Raw genomic sequence first — 20,188 nt, forward strand, 5'->3', positions numbered from 1 at the left:
AGCCAGGGCTCCTAATCTTAAGCCCAGCCAGCGGTGGGGCTGTGCGATTATTACAGGGTCTGCTTCTGGGTCCGTTGCCATTTTATATTGGACAGACTCTGCTGCCATGTCAGATTCTCAAAAATTAGACAAAACACATCAAGCCCAAGTGTGAAAAGAACAGACGTCTGAACAAAGCACAATAACAGACCCTTTACCCAGATCCGCCACGTTTTCAGCTTCAAACAAACAAGCGAGGAGAGATTTCACCCCTATGAACAGCCATGGATTAAAACAGTCACTACAGGTTCTATAAGCAGGAATCAGAATAAAGGAATGTCCAGAGTGGAAGTGGGATCTCATTGCCGTTACGAAACAGTCAGGAAGGCACACAAATCCCATAAGAATTTGGGACACCCGCAAAGAAAGATCTGAAGATTCACAAACAATGACAGTACTATACTCAGTGCTGTTATCAGAGAAAGGTCTTTGTGGAGGAAACCTATTTCTACATGATCCGGTGTGTATATAAGATATTGTGCTGCTTTAATCTTTGATCTTTCCTTTTGGCACACAACAAACAGCTAGTTTCGCTTTGCATCAGTCAACAGCACGTGATGCAGTATTTCCTGAGAGCTGGGCCCAAGGGCTGGACCAGAAGAAGGGGGGGGGGGGGGGGGGGGGAGCCCAGAAGAGATGCATCACATGACCCGTCGGCAGGAAATACCTCGAGTTCACGACGCTGCTGAAAACAACGGAGACGGAGTCTGAGGCACCCTGTCGATTCCAGTCAGGAGCTAAACACCATTAATCACAACAGCCAACACACACAAGGGAGACTACTGCATTTTTATGAGGAGAAAAAATATCCTAGATACATAATCTCTGAAATGTGGGAAATGTTGCCTCGGACTGAAAATGGATTTCCCCTCTATAAACATAATTATACCTATTTAAGTAAATAGTTTCCAGCAAATGAAATACAGGCTTAAGAGAATCGACATCACTGTGTCGATGGTTTTGTTATATTCAGGCAAGCAAGAAGTATTTTCAGTAGTAAATCTAAGATACTATATAGCACTGAAAGCTGAATGATATAAACATCAGTGATGAATTCATTGATAGAACAGTAAAGGACCCAATAGGGTCAATTTTACAGCTAAAACTTTTGCCATTTTAATCAAATGTCATAAAAATGCAAATTTGTCAAACAATACAGGTTTGAAATTGAAAATGTACAATTCTGTATTATCGTCATTTTAAAACAAGCATTAAATTGTAAAAGTTATTTTTAAGAAAATGGACACAGTTCAGTCGAATTGCCCTATCACTAAAGAAACGCTTTGCATTGAATGGTTTTCAGTCTGCAAAGCACAGCGGCGTTTAATCAAATCTCGAAAACAAGAAAAAGAGGGAAAAAAAACAAAAAACTTAACTGGATCAATTTATTAGCTGAAGACAAGCATTGTCTCAGTATGGGGAGGCCGGCCGCTCTCCCCTGAGGGCTGATTTCAAAGGTGCGTGTCTTCAACATGTCACCCATTCAGAAGAGTTAAAGTGATCATTAACACCCCCCCCCCCCCCCCCCCCGGCCCCCATCGGCCCCAGTGACCCCAGACCTCAAGGCACAATCTTGCATCGTTTACCAGACGCATCACATTTCAAATCGAATCGAGTTGTCAGCTGCGCCAATAATTCAGTTTACATCTGGACTGTGTTGCAACAAGGTCAACGTAAACAGCAACGTGTCAATTTCTTTACATGGAGGAGATAAACTGGAAACTGTGAAGTAAAGGACTTTGTTATGGTAAAACAATAAAATTGGGCTGTGGGATTGGCACTCCTTCCAGGAAACGTCCACACAAAGTACACCTGCTCCGTTTAAACAAACTACACCAACCGTTTCCATGCTTACAATTTAAACAGAAGCTACAGTTTGCTCCCTGAGACTGATCCGTGGCACGTGGATGGGACATAAGTGCCAAACCTTGTGGGGGATACCATTTTTTTTTGGGGGGGGGGGGGGGGGTGCAGATGGCGATGACAAGATAAATAGTGGTGTGAGATTTACATCTAAACTACAGCAACCGGCGTGTGTTTGTGTAGGCCGATTTATCAAGCGCAGTAAACAGACAGCAGGAGAAACTCACAAAAACCAGCAGAGAAAACTCCTGGCTTATAAAAATAATACTAAAAAAGGGATCTCAGATGTGGAGACTGACAGTTACTAGATACGCCGTGATTCATTTGTTAGATCCAAAGCTAAAAAAGGCTGAAATATCGAGTTGTTCAAGCCATGTAATGTCAGATGAGGTTTATACCACAGTCCAAACATACCGTCTCATCTTATTTCAAACTCTCCACTTTGCTAACTGGTGGCCACGAAGCATCAGCAGGTGACACAGCTGTAGAGATGCAACCGAGCTGTGATCATGGAGAGGAAGCTGGCAATTTGTGTCATGAATTGGGGAGGGGTGCTTTTTTCGGTAACCGCACTTTCACACAGAAACAGAGAGACAACACAGGACCGCTCGTCTGCCACTTGAATAGTGCCCAGAGGTGACTGGAAGAAGATAAGCACGGTCCTCACCGCTTACCCCTCACTGGTTATATCACAAACTAAAAGCTTGGCGTACATGTCCAAATGAGGCACAGCGGAACAGAAACACAGCACAAGGTTCCCCAGACAAAACCCCCATCAGAAACAGAAGCACTTATCAATTGAGTTCAAATGGGTTTTTGGACAGCTCATCTGGTCCCTATTATTAAAGGCAGGGCTGCACTACAAACCAATACATCTGCTGCCATCTGAAAGCCCAATCTCACTGCCCATGACATTACAGCCTTTACTCTATATCCCATTATCTTCAAATATAAATTATTACTACAGTTTGCACAGTAATCAGTATGCCCATTTTCTACAATTCTGGATAGAAAATCACGAGATGAGTCCCTACAAGACACATTAATGAAATCTGAGTCAAAGGCCCATGAAATTATTAGTATTTCCATACGAGGTCGTTTAATTCAATCACTGTTTTCAGAATAATGGATTTTAAAAATATGCAGCCATTTAAGGCACCACAGCAGACGCAATTTAGAAAAGAATATGAAATACAACAAGAGTGGATATAGTGGAGTGTTAAATTAATCGAAATTATAAGAAGGCAACTGGTGAGATTTGCAGAAAGACACCTTTATCTGTGTGTGTGTTCACACATGCAGAAAACACCCGAAAGTACAATGGCTGCTGCTGGAGGAAGGGCACCGGGTTGTTTTATTAAGTGCATTAGCAGGATGTAGAGGGATGAGACGCCTCTTAATAAATACAAACCACCCGGAGGGTGCGCAGTAACGCCGGACCCACCCCGGCCGAACCTCACCTTGCGGTCCCGCGCCCAGCGGACCCGGCCGGGCTCAGCTCCGTCTCCTCCCCGCCTTGCTGACGCGGTTCGTGGTTAAATCACGAACCAGAGCCCGATCCGCCTTCACCGAGAGGCAGCGCTTAACGTCGCCGTGTCAGCACCGGGCACTGAAGCCATCGTGCAGCTGGCGCGGACCCCGTGGCACCGATCAGCGGACGCCCGACTTTTCTCTGTCACCGTCTGCTGGCTGCAACTCCGGGGGTTTCAGATGGAGCCCCGGCGCCTGCCTGCTCGCCTCCAGCCGGTGGCTGCACGGGGGAAGGCAGACGATCCGAGACACGCACGCCCGATTAACGCTGAACTCCGTCCAAAACAACAACACAGAGCCTCGGTTATTCAAAGCAGGAAAACCCTAATACTGCGTGGCAAGACTTACGATGCACACGTATAAAGGAGAGAATACTGTCATGAAGAAATTACACCCAAGCAGCTGGGACATGAAACAGTGATTATGGTGTGAGACGGCACACGTATCGCCCTCGCCTCTCTCCTCTCTGCCTCACAAATAAACCACACGGCCAACTGCTCCGTGCACGGCCAGAACAAGCCGACGAGCCCAACAGCGAAGCCCAATCAGGTACAAGCAGTCAATTACGAGCAAAACATCCAGTGCCAATGCATATGTCCGAACTTGAGTGCTGTTTTTCCGCCAGCTTCGCGATGACGTCTCAGCTGACTTGGCTAACGAAACAGCCACAGTAAATTGCATTAGCCAGTGAGCTTCTGCTATCGACATCCACCTAAACACGCTGCCTAACCAGTAAATAACTTACACAGTCAGTCCTCTCGATTATCCAGTATATGGCGACTAAAGCCTTGCCTTTGTTAGCATGGGACTAACCCTCGATTCCTTAAATCCACATCGCTCGGCCGCCGCTCCCACCCATTTAGATCTGGGCTCTACAGCAAAGACAGCTTCTTTTCTGTTTTGTATCTGAGGTTCACGACACCAGAAGTGCTGCGTCACAGAGCCCAACCCGGAAGTGCAATTTCAGTCAATCAAACGGTCCGGGGACCCCGAACCGTGCTAGGAGGGGCTTTTAATTGGCCAAAAAGCTAGCCACACCTGCGCCATGATTGGCTCATGCAGTCGTGTAGGCGGGGTGAGTGAACGTGAGGAATCGTACAGAAGAGGCAGCCACGAGCGTACTGTATGGTTAAAAACAACAAGGCGACGTGATTACTTTATAAAGACATTATGGCGCATAGCAACATCGTGGCAGAACCCCCAGAAATCTTGATTTGTCAACATGGGTCGAAAACCGTTACAGGCTATATCTATTTATAAAAAAATATATAAATTGGCCATCTTTTAATGTTTTGTTGTTTAATATTATAGCCATGGGAACCATAAATATGTTCAGTTTGTTTAGCCATTATTTTAAAAGTGTCGTGTTTTCAACTACCTTTTCACAAAATGAACTACCAATGTGGGTAGTTTCATTTACATTGTAAATAAACTAAGATCTGTAGGGACGCCTTTATCAAAATAGATTCTGCACATAAAACACGTGATGTGCAGAATGATTTTTAAAAAGCGTTTATTAAAAAACCTATTTATTAAGTAATGAAAAGCTTTCTTCCTCTGCTGTTTGTAACCTGCAGAATAATTCATAATTATGAGTCTCCTCTGTAAAACGAGCAATACATTTAGTTTCACAAATGTTTCTACGCAAACTGTCAACACAGACATTTCTACCAGTTTCTATCTACATCTGTACAAAACATCCATCTAACCTCCGATCGCTTATCCTGCTCAGGTTCGTGGGGCTTGTGCGAAATGTTAAAAAAACGAAGTGGTATAACTATTTTCCTGTTGTACTAGTGGGTGCAAGCTACAACTCAGGGCAGACAAATAATTGTTACTGGATCCTCAGCATTAAAAATGTCCGCCTTACACGTTTACATGTGATCAGAGATAAACACCATCTCCGTGCTATTCTGGTCCCGGGCGTCACTGGTCCAGGCTGGTTCTGGGTCTGCCCACGATGACAGCCCGTCGTGACCCGGAAGTCCACGCTGGAAACTAAAACTTAATAATAACAGAAAAACAACGCTGGATGGAGACGTATTTCTGGGGGCTTGAACTGCGGGGTTTTAAAACGTAGCGGGCCGGTCCCGCAACCACAGGTAGGGTAATCAAATGCTGTTTTCCGATGAAGTGACGGATCCGGCTTCTGTTGGTATTTTTTTTAGCTGTTAAACTACGGTTCAGCCCAGACTTCCTACGGCAGGAAGCACACACGTATCTGCCGTGATCATCGCCAGAAAATAGTATAGAAACTAGACGCGCATTGTCTCGTTTAGAAGCTCACAGATTTGTATTTTTTTCATTCCCCCAAAGTTTTTGTTACATTTTCTCCTGTAGATCGTGGATGTAAATATGCAGACCGTGTGTGTGTGTTAAAGGCTGTTTTTCCTGGGTGTGACTGCTTGCGGTGAGTCTTGCCCGATTCATCCTCTGTGTATCTGTGACATGATGTTTCGGAGGTTTAATGTAGAATCATGGCTAAATAACTCTTTAAACCAACAAATAACCCAGCAGAACCCATGCTGAACCGGACAAACAAGGGGCGGTGCACCGGTCGGGATCGATAACGATGCATCGCCCCAGTATAACGGATTACCGGTGTTCTGACGAGTTGAGCTTCTTTGTCGAGTTAGGTTACCGTAGCGCTAATCGATTGCCCTTACCCTAACCCTAACCCCAAAAAACACCTACCCTAACCCTAACTCCTAAAATCTAACCCTAATCCCAAAACGGTGGAACTGCACATGCGCAGAAAGGCTCGATAGCTCGTCTCGATAGGTAGCTCAACTCGTCAGAATACCGGCATAAGTTCTTCTAATAAAATGTTAAATAAAAGTGCTAAATGAGCTTTTAGTTGTGATAACGACTCTCGATAATATGTATAAACACGCCTCTGGATTCTTCGTGATGATAAAACAGATTTAGTGAACAAGTAAAGAAACTGAGTAGTATTTAATTAGTATTCCGTAATGACTACGATTTAACGAAAAGTATGTCGCTCCTGTAGTGTGTGTTGTGTGACCACGGGTTTTTTATTTATAATTTCAGACATGGTGACTCTGAGAAAAGGTTTGGTGTTGTGGATGTCCAAAAACTGAAAATCAAGCAATAAGATGGGCAATAAGGATAACCTGGAAGAAGTGTTTGTAGCTGTCATCCGTCCGAAGAATGTAGTCAGTCTGACCTCCAAAGAATACAAAGCAAAAGCCTATGAGGTAAAAATTAATCAATTGTTTAAATATCACGATATCTCATGGTCAATCGGAAGACTCCCATTCTCTGAGTATATTTTTAGATTTATAGCATGCAATACATATTAACCAGAGGTGGAGATTTCAGGTCCAGAGAGTACAAATCCAGACCAGGATTTTGTTTCAACCAACCAGTTGAGTACTCTGTGACTGTGACTCTTTATACTTAACTGGCTGGTTGAAACAAAATCCTGGTCTGGATTTGTACTCTCTGGACCTGAAATTACCACCTCTGATATTATCTTACAGCTTGTGTCGCTAGAGGGCACTACATCGACATTAATGGCAAGTTTTTTTTTTTATATATTTTAGATCCTTTTGGTCGAACTTCCTTTGGAGGGAAAGGAGAAGAAAAGGAAGAAAGTTCTTCTAGGAACCAAAATACAAGCTGATGGGGATAAGTCCCGATCGATTTTGGACTATGTCGATGAAACAACCAAACCCATATCCAATAACCAAGGTTTCATAGGTAAAAGGTTTTTTCAATCATATGGGTGCAATATTCTCTCTCTTTCTCTTTTGAGGACACTGATTAAAACAATATCAGCAATTAGATGCTAACCTAAGACTCTGAATGGAAGAATAGTGAAGGGAGTACACAGGGACAAACAACTTTACAAATGAGTAACTTGATGGTTTAAAAGCAGCCCCTAACAGTGCTTGTGTGCTATAGGGAAGCGTGTTGTGCACATGAAGAAATTCACTCTTGACGGGGAAAACCACGGGAAGGAAGCTTCTTTGTTCATAGTGCCGCTTAACGTCAAAGGTAGGTCCTTAAGCATCCCCGCCGCAGAACGTGGAGTCGAGAGAATTTCCGCCCCGTTTTAATTGGAGGCAGCGTTTGACAACCGCCATGACTGCTGTCTGATTACAGACAACAGCAAGCTGACGCACAGCCCCGGCTGTCCAAGTTTCTACTGCTTACAAGACGTCATGCGGGTTTGCAGTGAGACCAGCACCCACTTTTCATCCATTACTTCCAAGATGCTCATGGCGTTAGACAAGTAAGCGCCTCACGGTCTCACAGGGGTCACTTCAATAGTAATAATAATGAAGGTGAAAGTGACTAATTGCCATTGGTGACACATCACAGCAACAAAATGTGTCCTGTATTTAACCCTTATGTGATATAGCAGTGGGCTTTGGGGGGGGGGTTCCTTGCTGGTCGGGGATTCGAACCAACAGCCTTTCAACCACAAGCACACTTCCCTAACCATTAGGCCACCACTGCCCTGAATGGATTGAGGCATTGGCCAGGAACTTAATTATTTTATTAATCCCTGTGGGGAAATTTTCTTTTCATCTATACCATCTGGCTGTCCATCAGACAGACACATATACAGGTGAGAGCAAGCTTTGGGGGGAGGGGGGTCATAGCTGGGGGTTAGGGGCCGAAAGACATATGACTATTTAACCAAAGCCAGGGCTCGAACCAGCAACCCCCCGATCACACGCACAGGGGTTCAGCCCACTGAGCCACACACTGCCCCCGATGATGTGACGGCCTCGCATCTGTCCCGCCCAGGTGGCTGGCCGAACAGCACAGCGTGCCCCATGCCATCCCCGCCTTGTTCCGGCCCTCCCCAGTGGAGAGGGTGAAGACCAGCGTGTGCAACCCTGCGTACTCTACAGACGGCAAGCAGCCCGAGGGCTCAATGCACATGGGCTACACCGCCCTGGAGATCAAGAGCAAGATGATGTCACTAGAGAAGGCAGACATATACATCAAAAACCCCCTCTACGGATCAGACCTGCAGTACACCAACCGGGTGAGAGCACCCCTCCCACTCCATCTTACATCACTATAAGAACATAAGAAATTTACAAATGAGAGGAGGCCATTCGGCCCATCGAGCTCGTTTGGGGAGAACTTAACTAATAGCTCAGAGTTGTTAAAATCGTATCTAGCTCTGATTTAAAGGAACCCAGGGTTTTAGCTTGTGCTACACTATCAGGAAGACCATTCCATACTCTAACTATACGCTGTGTAAAGAAGTGCTTCCTCAAATTCATTAATTGCTATGTGTAGCTTCTGTCTGATCACCATACACATAGGGGTGTATCAGCTCTAGTCCTCAAAGTGAGGATTCTGCTCTACACTCAGCTGCTAATTGCTTTATTAAAGTCGTTTAATTGGATGTCACCTAATGTTTTAAAGAAGCTATTTGCCAAAAGTGCCAGTTGAAATTTCTAAAATCTCCATCGTGGCCAGAGTTGCTTTTCCTCCTGTTTTGGCGCTTAATGTAAGGTCTCGGTAGGAGACGGTGCAGCCTGAAGGCTTCCGGTTTTCATGCCATGTCATCGGTTACCTGCACTGACCCCTCAGGTGGACAAGGTGATCATCAACCCCTACTTTGGCCTGGGGGCTCCGGACTATTCCAAAATCCAGATCCCGAAGCGCGAGAAGTGGCAGCGTAGCATGAGCAGCGTGACGGAGGACAAGTGAGGACCCAAGTTGCAGCACCCTCTAAAAAAAAAAATAAGGGGGGGTGGGATTCTTCCATATTGAAAAGCTAGATACCTTAGCACTAAGGGCAGGGTGGGGTATCTCCTCAGGGAACGCCAGTGGGTGGATGATTTCCCGCTGCACCGTAGCGCCTGCGAGGGTGACACAGACCTCCTTAGCAAGCTTCTGGACAGCGGCTTCTCCGTGAAACAGCTGGACAGCGATCACTGGGCTCCCATTCATTACGCCTGCTGGTGGGTGTGGCCAGTGCAACAAAGCATCCCTACTCTGCATGCTTTGCCCCCTCCGGGCTAAATAAGTTTTGACCGAAGGCCTCCCTTGTAGGTATGGAAAGGTGGGGGCCACCAAGCTCTTGCTGGAGAAGGGAAAGTGTAACCCCAACCTGCTGAATGGGCAGCTGAGCTCCCCCCTGCACTTTGCGGCTGGTGGGGGGCATTCTGAGATCGTGCAGCTTCTCCTGCAGCACCCGGAAATAGACAGGGTAAGTGTCCTCGGCCCCTTCGCCCGCTCACGGCTCACGTACTCCAGGAGCTGAATCTCGTTTCTGTCGCGAAGCACATCGAAGACCAGCAGAAAAGGACACCGCTGCAAGTGTGCGAGGAGAACAAACGGAACAGCTGGGAAGAGACCGTCAAGCTGCTGCAGGAAGCGACCAACAAACCGGTTAGCCTTTCCGTCCGGAAAAAACCCTGTGAGATGATGACATTGTAACCAGAAAATTTGTTAGGAGCTTTGGCAGAAGAAAATGTATATATAAACGCTTAGAGAAATTATTCCTCGTGTTAAAAGGTTAATACTCTGACTTTTATAGTAACTTGAGTAATACTGTATGTTTGTCACGTTGCAGTATGAAAAGGTGCGCATTTACCGCATGGATGGTTCCTATCGATCCGTGGAGCTGAAGCATGGGAACAACACGACCGTGCAGCAGATCATGGAAGGCATGCGGCTGTCGCAGGACACCCAGCAATACTTCACCATCTGGATCTGCTCCGAAAACCTCAGTGAGTGCTGTTATCATCTCGCTCTGGGTTGCTTCCGCCCGGAGAGCCGCTGCGGGCGTCTGAGTCGCGGGTTTTGTCCTCCCAGGTCTTCAGTTAAAGCCGTATCACAAGCCCCTGCAGCACCTGCGTATCTGGACGGAGATCGTCGCCGACCTGACCGTGCTGGACCCCCAGAGGGAGTTGCCTCAGCTCTTCTTGCGCAGGGATGTCCGGTTGCCCCTCGACGTGGAGAAGAAGGTTAGGCGCTGTGCTCCGTTGAGAAAAATGGCTCCGCTTCCAAAATGAAAGTGTGATGAAATGTGACAAAATGAGCATGTTTGCCATATCTTCAGGTTTCAGACCCGCTGTCTATCCTCATGCTGTTCGACGAAGCACGCCACTGTCTCCTCAAGGGATTTTACCCATCGCCCGACGGCAAGCTGATTACCCTGGCCAGCCTTCTCCTACAGATCATCTATGGAAACTATGAGAGCAAAAAACACAAGCAGGGCTTTCTCAAGTAAACTTTCATCCTTGGCGCCCTCATGGAACTTCTGCGTTAATGGCATGTCCTTTATGTAGTGAATTTGTCAATTAAATCCAACCTATTTGTTTTGTTTCTGACAGTGAGGAGAATCTCAAATCAATTGTTCCAATATCCAAGGTAAAAAGCAAGGCACATCATTGGACGAGTAGGATTCTCCATGAATATAAGGTCGGTACGAGGTTTGAAGGCCTGGTTTTTGGCTCCAGATCTGCTTTGCTAATGAAATTAATGCATGGAGGTCTACAGCACGGTGGGGAAGCTGACTTATCATGTGGCTTATGCTCTCCTGCAGACTCTCAGCACAAGTGAAGGCGTGAGCAAGGAGATGCATCATCTCCAGCATCTCTTCCTGCAGAACTGCTGGGACATCCCCACCTACGGCGCTGCCTTTTTCACCGGACAGGTCTTCACCAAGGCCAGCTCCAGCAACCATAAGGTCATCCGTGTTTATGTCGCCGTCAACACCAAGGGGCTGCATCTGATGAACATGGAAACCAAGGTGCCTGACTTTGAATTTGCACACCCATATTAGTAAATATCACTGATCGATCTTTGTTTTGTTTTAATCATAGAGTTTACCAAGTGCTTTAAGGACTTTTAAAAGAAAAAAAATAAGCACACAAGAAATTACAATAAAAACAATAATACAACCAAAAACACAGGACTTTACCCCCCCTCATTCTCCATAGCGGACTTTAATCCCCCACCACATCGGGGATTCTAGCCCCTGTTGATTGTAAGGTTAAGGTTAATTTCATCCTGACCAATGCTGATCAGAATTAATATTCAATAACAAGATGGGATCAGAATTCATTCGAATTCTCAGATGTATACTTTGAGGAATTAACCGTTAATACCTTAAATGCAGGTTCTGCACATCAGTCTGGATCATGGCACTTTTATGTGGCAGCTGGGACAAGCTGATCAATACTTCCAAATCCATGGCCTAGAGAAGAAGATCACCTTTGTTGTTCATACCAAACAGGTAACAAAGTCTTGGAGAATCTTAGTCTTTGCAGCAGTAATTCCCTAGAAGTTTTTCTGTTTTACTTTTCAAGGATACTTCAATAAACTAGATGGCTTGGGTATTTTACATTAAATCAACAATATATGTAGTGAAGCACATTTAAAAACACCAAGTGATTATCAAAGTGCCATTCAACACATGAAATAGACACTGTATATAAAATCGTGCCACAAAATGTAATCGGAAATCCAATAACATCAATCAATATACACAACAATAAAATTCAGTCTAATGATGACATGCAACACTAACATTCGAGATGTAAGTGCTACTGAGGAAAAAATAAGTCTCTAATCGGGACTGCTAACTCTCAAATGATTTAGCTGTGCTGTTAGATTTTGGCATGCTTTCCCTACAGGTCCGATTTATCATGGGAGTTTCTATGCACTTGCGTTTGCTGATCCATCCCCATACTGATCCTTCATATTAGCAGCACAACCACCTGTAATATTCATTCATTCATTCATTCATTCTTTCTTTTTACACAGGCAGGACTTATCGTCAAGCTTCTAATGAAGTTAAGTGGACAGATAACGCCAAATGAAAGAGGTTTATCAGACAATGCGTATGGATAACTGTATAAGAAAAGCCTGTGTTGCTAATCATGCATTTTTTAATATGTATGAGAATTAGTCACCACCCATTTCCTCCCTCTGTTTTCATTTAATACTGATAACAGTTCAGTGTTCCTTGTATTTTAAAACAGTTTTGCGTTTATGTCTTAATTAGAACATTGTAAATATGTGTATTTAACTATTTCATTAAAATTCCTAATATATCAATATGCACAGCGGAACCATTCATGCAGATGAGAAATATGTAAATAGTTTTCCTTGGTTGTTCTTCATCCTGTCCTCATACTGAGCATTGTAACTTATTAATTTATTAGGTTAAACTGTGAAAGGGTATCAAAATGGACACCCCAGCAGGCAGATAGATCTGAGACCTTTTTCACAAATGTGGATTTTTTTGCTTAGCTGGATAACTTGCTGGATTTAAGGTAGTCTGTGTAAGTGAATGAAGATAAAGTTAATTTAAACTAAGGTACCTTAAATCCAAACAGTTATCCAGCTAAGCAAGAAATTCGGCTATGTGATACAGGCCGCTGCAGTGCCAGTCAGTACTGAAATACTTTTCTGTTTGACCCAGATGTAAACATCTGTTATCTGTAAATTATAAAATTTCTGCCTTCTTTAAAAATCAGCAAATTTTACATATATAAAAAGCTAATCTGATTTTTTTTGTTCCTTGGCCACCCACATTTTTTCATACACATTCAATGCTTGATCTTGGTCAACAGAGGGAGCTGTTGACTTATGTCCAACTATAAGTCTTTCTGCTTTTTACAAATCCTGGTATTACATTATAAATACAGAACTGAATCAACCGATAAGTTTAAGCAACTAAGATGCAGGCTTAGGTTCACCAGTGGTTTTCAGTAGACTACAAATCTCTTTCCCCTCTTATCCTAGTTGGCTGTTATAACAACACATTAGGCTATTGTACAGTAGATGGATACAAAGGCTACATTCACATTACAGACTTTATTGTTCAATTCCCTTTTTTTGCTCAGAATGGATTTGGCTATGTTGATGGTTCACATTCATAATTACAAGTGACCTGTGTCTGTAATGTGACTTCAACTGCTCTATTGGTCCCTCACAGGAACTACACGCTCACATTCACTCCCCTGCAATTTGGTTCGTTTGTTCTTTCGCTTGTTAAGATATGTCCATTTAAAAAAAAAAGTGGAGCAGGATGGGAGGGGTTTAATATGAAGGGCCTGATATCATCTGATACCCAAACCCTTGTTATAAACCACGCCTACCCCTCACAATAAGCCCCTCCTACTCAGCTTTGCCCCTCCCTATTGGCACTCGGCTCTCAGCTGCAGCAATATACTTGTGTGGTGAGAGCCAGTGAGGCTTGTAAGGGCGCGCTTTAGGAAAGCATATGATCGGCTGGAAAATAAACCTGGGACTCCATGTAAATAGCTACAGTGAACAAACCACCAAGAGTCTCTGGTTTAGTGATGGGAATTCAGACAGCTTTTAATGAGCCAGATCATTTGGCTCAGCTCAGCAATAAGACTCTGGACTCCCAAACGGCTCTTCATTTAGTCCATCTACTGCCGTTTATAATTCAGCCAAATTTAGTAATGTTTTGACCTATGATTGGTGTGTGTGCACATACATCATTTAAATTATATATAGTAAGTTATAATAGGTATCTGATCTAGGACCGCATAAGATAGTGACTCAGTTTGCATAGATTGTGTCCACACAGTTCTCAAAACATTAGCTCTATCACATTAAGGAAAAAAAAAAGTTCGATGTGAGGCATTTCAGCCTGGTAATGTGAACACAGCTGAAGTAAACATGTAGTGTCAATTGACTGAGCAATGGAATCGATTGGCACACATGCAGATAAGTTAAGAATTTATAATTAGGCTAACCTTTCATATGTTTCATAAGACACAAATCCATTAAAAATGTAATCTATGTAGTTTATCAAGGAATGTACCAATTAGAGAATGTCACAGAAACTGAAATGAACGTGTGTAGTTCCTGTGAAGTACCATTTGAACAATTGCATTCATATTACAGATACAGGTCACTTGTAATTGTATGCCATCAAGATAGGCAAATTCAATATGACCAAAATAGAACTGAACAATCAAGAGTGTAATGTGAATGTAGCCTTTGTATCCAACTACATGTGTTACAACAACCAACTAGTATAAGAGGGAAGAGATTTGTAGCCTACAGAAAACCACTGATGAACTTAAGGCTGCATCCATTTAGCTTGAATTCATGGGCTGATTCAGGTCTATTTATGCAATAGGACTCAAACAAGCATGAATAGGCACATTTGAAAATGGTAACATTTGTATACAAGAGGTAATTATACAGTCAGAGAGATTTGAAGTTGAAAATGCAACAGCCCCCTCTGTTGGCAAAGATCAAGCATTGAATGTGGGAAAACATGGGTGGGCAAGGAATCAGTTCAGGTTAGCTTTGTACAGGTTGTGGATTCCCCCCCCCCCCCCAAAGGCAGAACGTATATAATTACAGACCAAGGAATGCCAGAAAGTGTGGCAACAGTATCAGTGCCCATTTGGTGTTAGCCTAATGCACTAGTGATCTACACATGACATTTCTAGCCAGTACTGGTTTTGAAAACAGACACCAATTGTTTGTGTCTACCCAACTCAAATATAAATATAAATATATATACATATATATATATTTATATATAAGTGTTTAGGGAATGCACCAACTGTAGGACAGTCCCAGAGCATTACTCCCTGCTTACCCAATACTGGAAGTACTCATGCCAACACTGCTTACAAGACCCTCATTGGAACAGCAGCCTAGCTGTAGGGGGAGGGCAGTAGCACGTGGATGAAGTGCTTGACTGAACGGCCACTGGTTAGATAGCATTTGATCAGTCACAGCAAGAGGCACTTGCATTTACAGGATAGGCTATCAAGTCTACACAGATGTGAACAATATGGGAAGGTATTTTACAGATGCAACCTGCCACTATGGCAGTGATCATGGTTGGCCAGTTTGGAAGCTCCTCACAATGGAGGTGTGTGGTGCTGGGAGTCTGCATACACATTTTTAGGACAGCTAAAAAAAAAAAAAAAAAAAAACCCACAAGACACCTGCTTCATACATTACTGAGCAATTCCCTTAAGGGACTATGTGGGTATAGGGCCAAAGCCAGTTGCATACTGACCACAGGACAAGCAGTACAGTCAGTCACCTTTATTAAGGCACAGCAGCTATGGGACCACATGGCACCCACTAGTGACCACTGCTCTTCTCATCACCACTTGACAGCTGGTGCTTGGAATCTGCCCATTGTGGTCACCAGCTTCACTTCCCCACTGGACACCACAGCCTTGTGGCGGAAGGAGTCCTTGCGTACAGCAGCCCTACCTGAAATGCAGAGTGGGAGGAGTCAGACATGCACAGCTATTCTGGAGAGAAGCCAGGCTGGAGCTCACCTTTCCTGAAGCACCTCTGCTCACAGCTATCAGTGGCTGAAGGGGCACACACAGCTGTGCTACAGTGGAAGAACACCTGCAGAGACCACAGCATGGTCTGCATTATTCCAGATTTACACACAGGCCAACAGCCTTCACTTGCTGCTCCAGTACCTGCCCCTGCAGATGATGCTTGGAGGCTGGGTCCACAAATGCAAACATCTGCACAATGAACCGCTTGTAGTAGGTCGGGAAGGGAAGCCCAGATGAGCCGTCCACAGGAACCAAGGTGGTCAGGTACTTGTCACCTGGGTTGGGGCACCTGCGTGCACAGCCATTGTTAGGTAGGATACCACCAAGGCCAATACCCAAGTTCCCCAGCTTGCCAGTTACCCAGCTTCCAGGAGGCTCCACTGAGGCAGGCTCAGAGGGTCAGGGGCAGGTGTTGCCCAGCAGCTGTCCAGAAGCAGCACAAGGTTGGGGTCTGTCCTACTCAGGAGGCGAACCTCCACATACACAGGCTGCCGCAGCCACTTGGTAACAGGGTAGTCGCTGTCCTGGTAGTAGGAGGTATATGCAGCAGCTCCTGCAGATACCAGCAAGGGAATGTCATCCACATACCTACTGGTACAGTAGCAGGTGACCATCCAGCTGTACCATACCTTCATCACACCCTTTAGTGTAACACTGCCCATTTGCCAGCCTCAGCTCTACCCGGAGGGGTCCTGGAACAGCCAGGGGAAATGGCATATCTGCTGCAATAGGTTGGTACTCAGCCACCAGGGAGACAACCTCAGTGCCCCAGTACCTGCACCGGAAGAGCAGCCTGCCAGGCAACACCAGGCCATCAGATACAGACACAGGTCAAGTAGGGCTACAGAGCCAAAGACTCCACTCACTCATAGAGGGAGTCCCTTGTGATGGAACCCAGGGGCCCTACGCCAACTTCATACGAGGAGGACATCCTGTTCTCATACACTACATAGTCACCATCCACCTAGGATGAGAACCACAGGTAAGCCAAATCCCCACCTCCACACCACATCCTGCTTGTGATGACGCAACAACCCACCTTCACCACAGTGCCACAGGCAGTCACTGGGAAGGTGAATATGGCAAAGGCATCTGTAGTAGCAACAGGGCTGCAAGGGGCAGCTTTTCCTCCCAGCATGGAAATACTGGTCACATCCAGCTGGGGCACAGTGGAATCCTTGGCCACCACAACCACAAACTGACCATCCCTGGTGCACTGCATGGTCACTGGGGGGAGAAGCATGGCTATTTCAATATCCACACGTTCAGCCAGGACGATCACACACTGGAAAGCATCACAGCCTCACCTGCATTCCCATAGTAACACTGCTGGCCATCAAAACAGCAGTTTATGGCTGCACAAGCATCCTTGCTAATGGCAGGACCTCCACAGGGAACTTTCTCATACACCTGGCATTTATCATAAGCAGCACCCTTAACGGCCAGCTGCTGGGCAAAAGACACGGTAAAAACAACCAGCAGGACGCTAGCCTGAGCCCAAAGCCACCAAACTGCCTCCATGATGAGAATGAACAAGGTAATGAGCGGTAAGCTGAATCACTTCTTTAAATACCACCTTGCCCCCATTTCCGTTTAAGTTCAGTAATCGGTTTAATAGGTAAATCGCACGAGGTTGCCCGGAACCGACTTGGATCCGACTCCACCGATTTCCACCGCTGTTTTATAGATTCTACTCTATCTACTTAACACGCGATGTAAATGGCTTAAGAAAATGGCTTTTAATGCAGATCACAGGTATTTCGCGCTACAAAGCGTCGGCGCTATTTGTGATTATAGCGTTAAGTGTTTCCTCCGTTCTCACTAATGTTCAGTAATCGGTTTAATACGTAAATCGCAGGAAGTTGCTCAGAATTGTATTTGAACCGAATATCTAAGATGTGACTTGTTAAAACAACACAAGGAAGCGGAATCAAAATTATATTGTCATAATCAGGCTGCTGAATATAAATTCACAATATACTAAAAAAAATATTTATCTCCCCTTGCTCAATTCATATAAAATTGCATTAAAATTCCAAATGTACAAATATTAAAGTGATCCTGTAATAAAAATATTTTGTGAGTCTGCTGGAAAATTACTCGGATTCACATCAGTTCACATGAAATCATCCGTATGCTTCTATAATCAGTTACGGCCAACCAGCAAAATCTTATTGATGATACTGTATATACCGTGGACAAAACCAGCGGTGGAACAAGTACTCAGGTATACGTAAGTAAAAGTACAAATTCCACACTAAGAAGCGTTGAAATAGTCGCCGAGCTTGTTGGCGCTGATTAGAGGAACGACTTTTTCGTGATATGGAAAACGAAAGATGGACTTACGGGACAGATTTAATAAAAAATTATTAACATTTGGTGGGCAAGTACTTTTCAACGCTTACAGGTGGTTAAAGAGGCAACTAAAAATCCTCGTCCTCCGATACAGAAAATGGCTGGACGTAAAATGCAATCATTAACATTATTACAATAGGTCTAACTTTGAATATTGATGCATATTATTTATTCCACCTTCATCAAGAGAATATGTGACGAATATAGCCTACTACAATGGGCGTAGTTAGGTCCGATCGCTACAGCCCCGACTATTTTATAGCCCCGATGCCAATCTTCCTTCAAAAACAAAAAGGTCAAGCCCCAGGTAAACTTACCCCCTGATCTTTTTCAATAACTAGAAACTCCGCTGACTGCTTTTATTATTATTATTATTATTATTATTATTATTAGTAGTAGTAGTAGTAGTAGTAGTAGTAAATAATAATAATAAATATATTATTTAAGAATCGTGAGAGAATATTAAGATCTTAATTCTGAGTGGGGGGAAAAAATCGTGGTTAATATTTTACCCAGAATCGTGCAGGTGCTCTGTATGCAATAGTATTGCAGTAAAAGTCGTTATTTAGCCCGGAAATACAGGCAAGCGAAAGTAAAAGTTTCAACAACTTAAAACACCCAAGTCAAGTACAAATCCGGAGAAAAACCTACTTGGTAAAGTATTAAAACTTCGTTACGTTACATATCTGCCAAATCAGCAAACTGCAGGGCGCTACCAGTAAATGAACCTGACAGCATTATCTGGAGATGACATGCTTCTTTCCACCACCAGGGGTCAATAGAGATGCAGTAAGGCCTGTTTATGAGCAGCCGTATAAGGGAATTCCGCTGGGATGCTCAGTTTGCAGTGGAACATTGGTTGTGTCTGAATTCTGGCGTGGCCTTTGTAGGCTGCATCCTTCAAATGTCCATGCAGTGAATCTTGGGTTATGTTGGGCTGCAAAGGATCCAACTAGGAAAAAGAACAATGCATTTATAGACGACGTTTGACGAAGCCTTTGAAATGAGACGGCCTTGTTGCATTGCTGTGACGCATTCACTCCCTGAAATGCAGCCTTAGATGACTCCAGTCGCTGAACTGGGACGTAGTCATCCTGTAACAGGTACAGGTAGTTCTGGCAGTCTAATAACAGTCCTATGTTAATGCACACTAATTTAATTTAACATTCATTCAACTCTGCACTTATAAATAAGCAGCCATTCTTATCAGCATTATTTTTCTTGGTTTTCAAAAAACAAGCACCTGTCTGTTGACGGTGTCTATGGTAACTTAAGGCACCATGACTAATGAGTAGACAGGGGGGAAACGGGGAGCCGGAGGGAACCCTGGCAGGAGAGGGGCGGAAGCAGCAGGGGCTGCAGGCGACCGCGAGGCCGGAGCCGAAGGGACCCTCGGCACGTGCGAAGGGGGAGCAGGAGGGAACGCCGAAGGTGGCAAGGAGGAAGGTGGAGGGACTGACGGAGGGGGCATGGAGGAAGACGAAGGGGACACAGGGGGAGGGGAGGAGGGAGCAGCAGCCACGGCAGGCGAAGGCGCAGCCGCCGCCGGTCAAGGTGTAGGTGAGCGACGAGGCAGAGCTGGGGGTCCCGCAGGCGGCTGACGAGGCACAACAGGCGGGACCGCAGGTAGCCGACGAGGCACCAGAGGCTGAACCGGAGGCGACCGCCGAGCTGGAGCCATTGGCCCCGCAGGTGACCGCCTAGCTGGAGCCAGGGGGCAGGGAGGGTGGGACACGACCCCGGCGCAGGTGTCCCCTTCCTTTCCAGGAGACTGAGAGGCGGGGACCCGGCCGGGACCTGTCACGCTAGGTTGATGGTGGAGGAATCGCTGGGGATGTCACTGGGGCTGGCAGGGAGATCCCCGAGGGGTCCCACTCGAGCTCCTCTAACTCCACTATGGAGGGAGGAGCGGTGGTCCGGCAGTCAGGGACCTGTTACGACCCTGTCTAGGGGTTAGGGTGTAACAGAGGAAGGGAATGGGGAACACAGGGTGTGGTGTACAAGGGAACACACGTGGACAAAGGGGATATTTTTATAGTTTTTTTTATATTTTATTCACGCAAGACAGACACATAACAGCAAACCTGGTGCAAGAG

At 45.1% G+C, this 20,188-nt stretch overlaps 3 protein-coding genes across 15 annotated transcripts in view; 1 reads left to right on the forward strand and 2 right to left on the reverse strand.

The window, feature by feature from the left end:
- The window catches only part of ankib1a (ankyrin repeat and IBR domain containing 1a), a 42,440-nt gene extending 38,049 nt beyond the window's left edge, over window positions 1-4,391 (reverse strand). For 4 of the 11 annotated variants that reach the window (XM_072705917.1, XM_072705916.1, XM_072705907.1 and 1 more), the window contains exons 1-2: window positions 4,178-4,388; window positions 3,363-3,652 (exon numbers count right to left, since the gene is read on the reverse strand). The gene's annotated coding sequence lies outside the window, so the exon portion shown is untranslated. Of the gene's footprint in view, window positions 1-3,362; window positions 3,653-3,780; window positions 4,148-4,177 lie in introns of those variants that run through there. The other 7 variants (XM_072705909.1, XM_072705910.1, XM_072705913.1 and 4 more) reach the window with 6 other exon arrangements.
- A 984-nt stretch (window positions 4,392-5,375) lies between these two features.
- krit1 (KRIT1 ankyrin repeat containing) lies at window positions 5,376-12,492 on the forward strand. Of its 3 annotated transcripts, none has more exons than XM_023811755.2 (18): window positions 5,376-5,534; window positions 5,773-5,842; window positions 6,484-6,650; window positions 6,999-7,155; window positions 7,360-7,452; window positions 7,561-7,690; window positions 8,212-8,455; window positions 9,013-9,128; window positions 9,243-9,386; window positions 9,478-9,634; window positions 9,709-9,816; window positions 10,001-10,157; window positions 10,243-10,394; window positions 10,490-10,656; window positions 10,764-10,851; window positions 10,976-11,182; window positions 11,552-11,668; window positions 12,199-12,492. In XM_023811755.2, the coding sequence occupies exons 3-18, from the start codon at window positions 6,549-6,551 to the stop codon at window positions 12,283-12,285; spliced, it is 2,226 nt and encodes a 741-aa protein (XP_023667523.1). In that variant the 5' UTR covers window positions 5,376-5,534; window positions 5,773-5,842; window positions 6,484-6,548; the 3' UTR covers window positions 12,286-12,492. The 3 variants fall into 3 exon arrangements, with proteins under 3 accessions (XP_023667523.1, XP_023667524.1, XP_023667525.1); XM_023811756.2 differs by having other exon boundaries at window positions 5,378-5,534; window positions 5,749-5,842; XM_023811757.2 differs by lacking the exon at window positions 5,773-5,842 and having other exon boundaries at window positions 5,378-5,534.
- Window positions 12,493-15,468: 2,976 nt separating this feature from the next.
- On the reverse strand, window positions 15,469-17,309 carry LOC111843848 (zona pellucida sperm-binding protein 4-like). The gene is made up of 8 exons (XM_072705887.1): window positions 17,045-17,309; window positions 16,777-16,964; window positions 16,604-16,701; window positions 16,367-16,530; window positions 16,098-16,290; window positions 15,879-16,026; window positions 15,726-15,801; window positions 15,469-15,657 (listed from the first exon to the last, which is right to left on the reverse strand). Exons 1-8 carry the CDS (start codon window positions 17,256-17,258, stop codon window positions 15,545-15,547), a joined length of 1,194 nt encoding a protein of 397 aa, XP_072561988.1. The 5' UTR covers window positions 17,259-17,309; the 3' UTR covers window positions 15,469-15,544.
- Between the last annotated feature and the right edge of the window lie 2,879 nt (window positions 17,310-20,188).

Source organism: Paramormyrops kingsleyae, chromosome 23 (genome assembly GCF_048594095.1).
Source record: "Paramormyrops kingsleyae isolate MSU_618 chromosome 23, PKINGS_0.4, whole genome shotgun sequence".
NCBI classification, from domain to species: domain Eukaryota; kingdom Metazoa; phylum Chordata; class Actinopteri; order Osteoglossiformes; family Mormyridae; genus Paramormyrops; species Paramormyrops kingsleyae.

Bases quoted from the DNA above. Each gene is read 5' to 3' on its own strand.
- LOC111843848 (XM_072705887.1), bottom strand. From the start codon at position 17,258: ATGGAGGCAGTTTGGTGGCTTTGGGCTCAGGCTAGCGTCCTGCTGGTT. The intron at 16,965-17,044 runs GTGAGGCTGTGA...TTCTCCCCCCAG, and splicing joins GTGTTACTATGGGAATGCAG to TGACCATGCAGTGCACCAGG. The intron at 16,027-16,097 runs GTAACTGGCAAG...CTGTGCACGCAG, and splicing joins TGGAGCCTCCTGGAAGCTGG to GTGCCCCAACCCAGGTGACA.
- krit1 (XM_023811755.2), top strand. From the start codon at position 6,549: ATGGGCAATAAGGATAACCTGGAAGAAGTGTTTGTAGCTGTCATCCGT. The intron at 9,635-9,708 runs GTAAGTGTCCTC...TCTGTCGCGAAG, and splicing joins AGCACCCGGAAATAGACAGG to CACATCGAAGACCAGCAGAA. The intron at 9,817-10,000 runs GTTAGCCTTTCC...GTCACGTTGCAG, and splicing joins AGGAAGCGACCAACAAACCG to TATGAAAAGGTGCGCATTTA.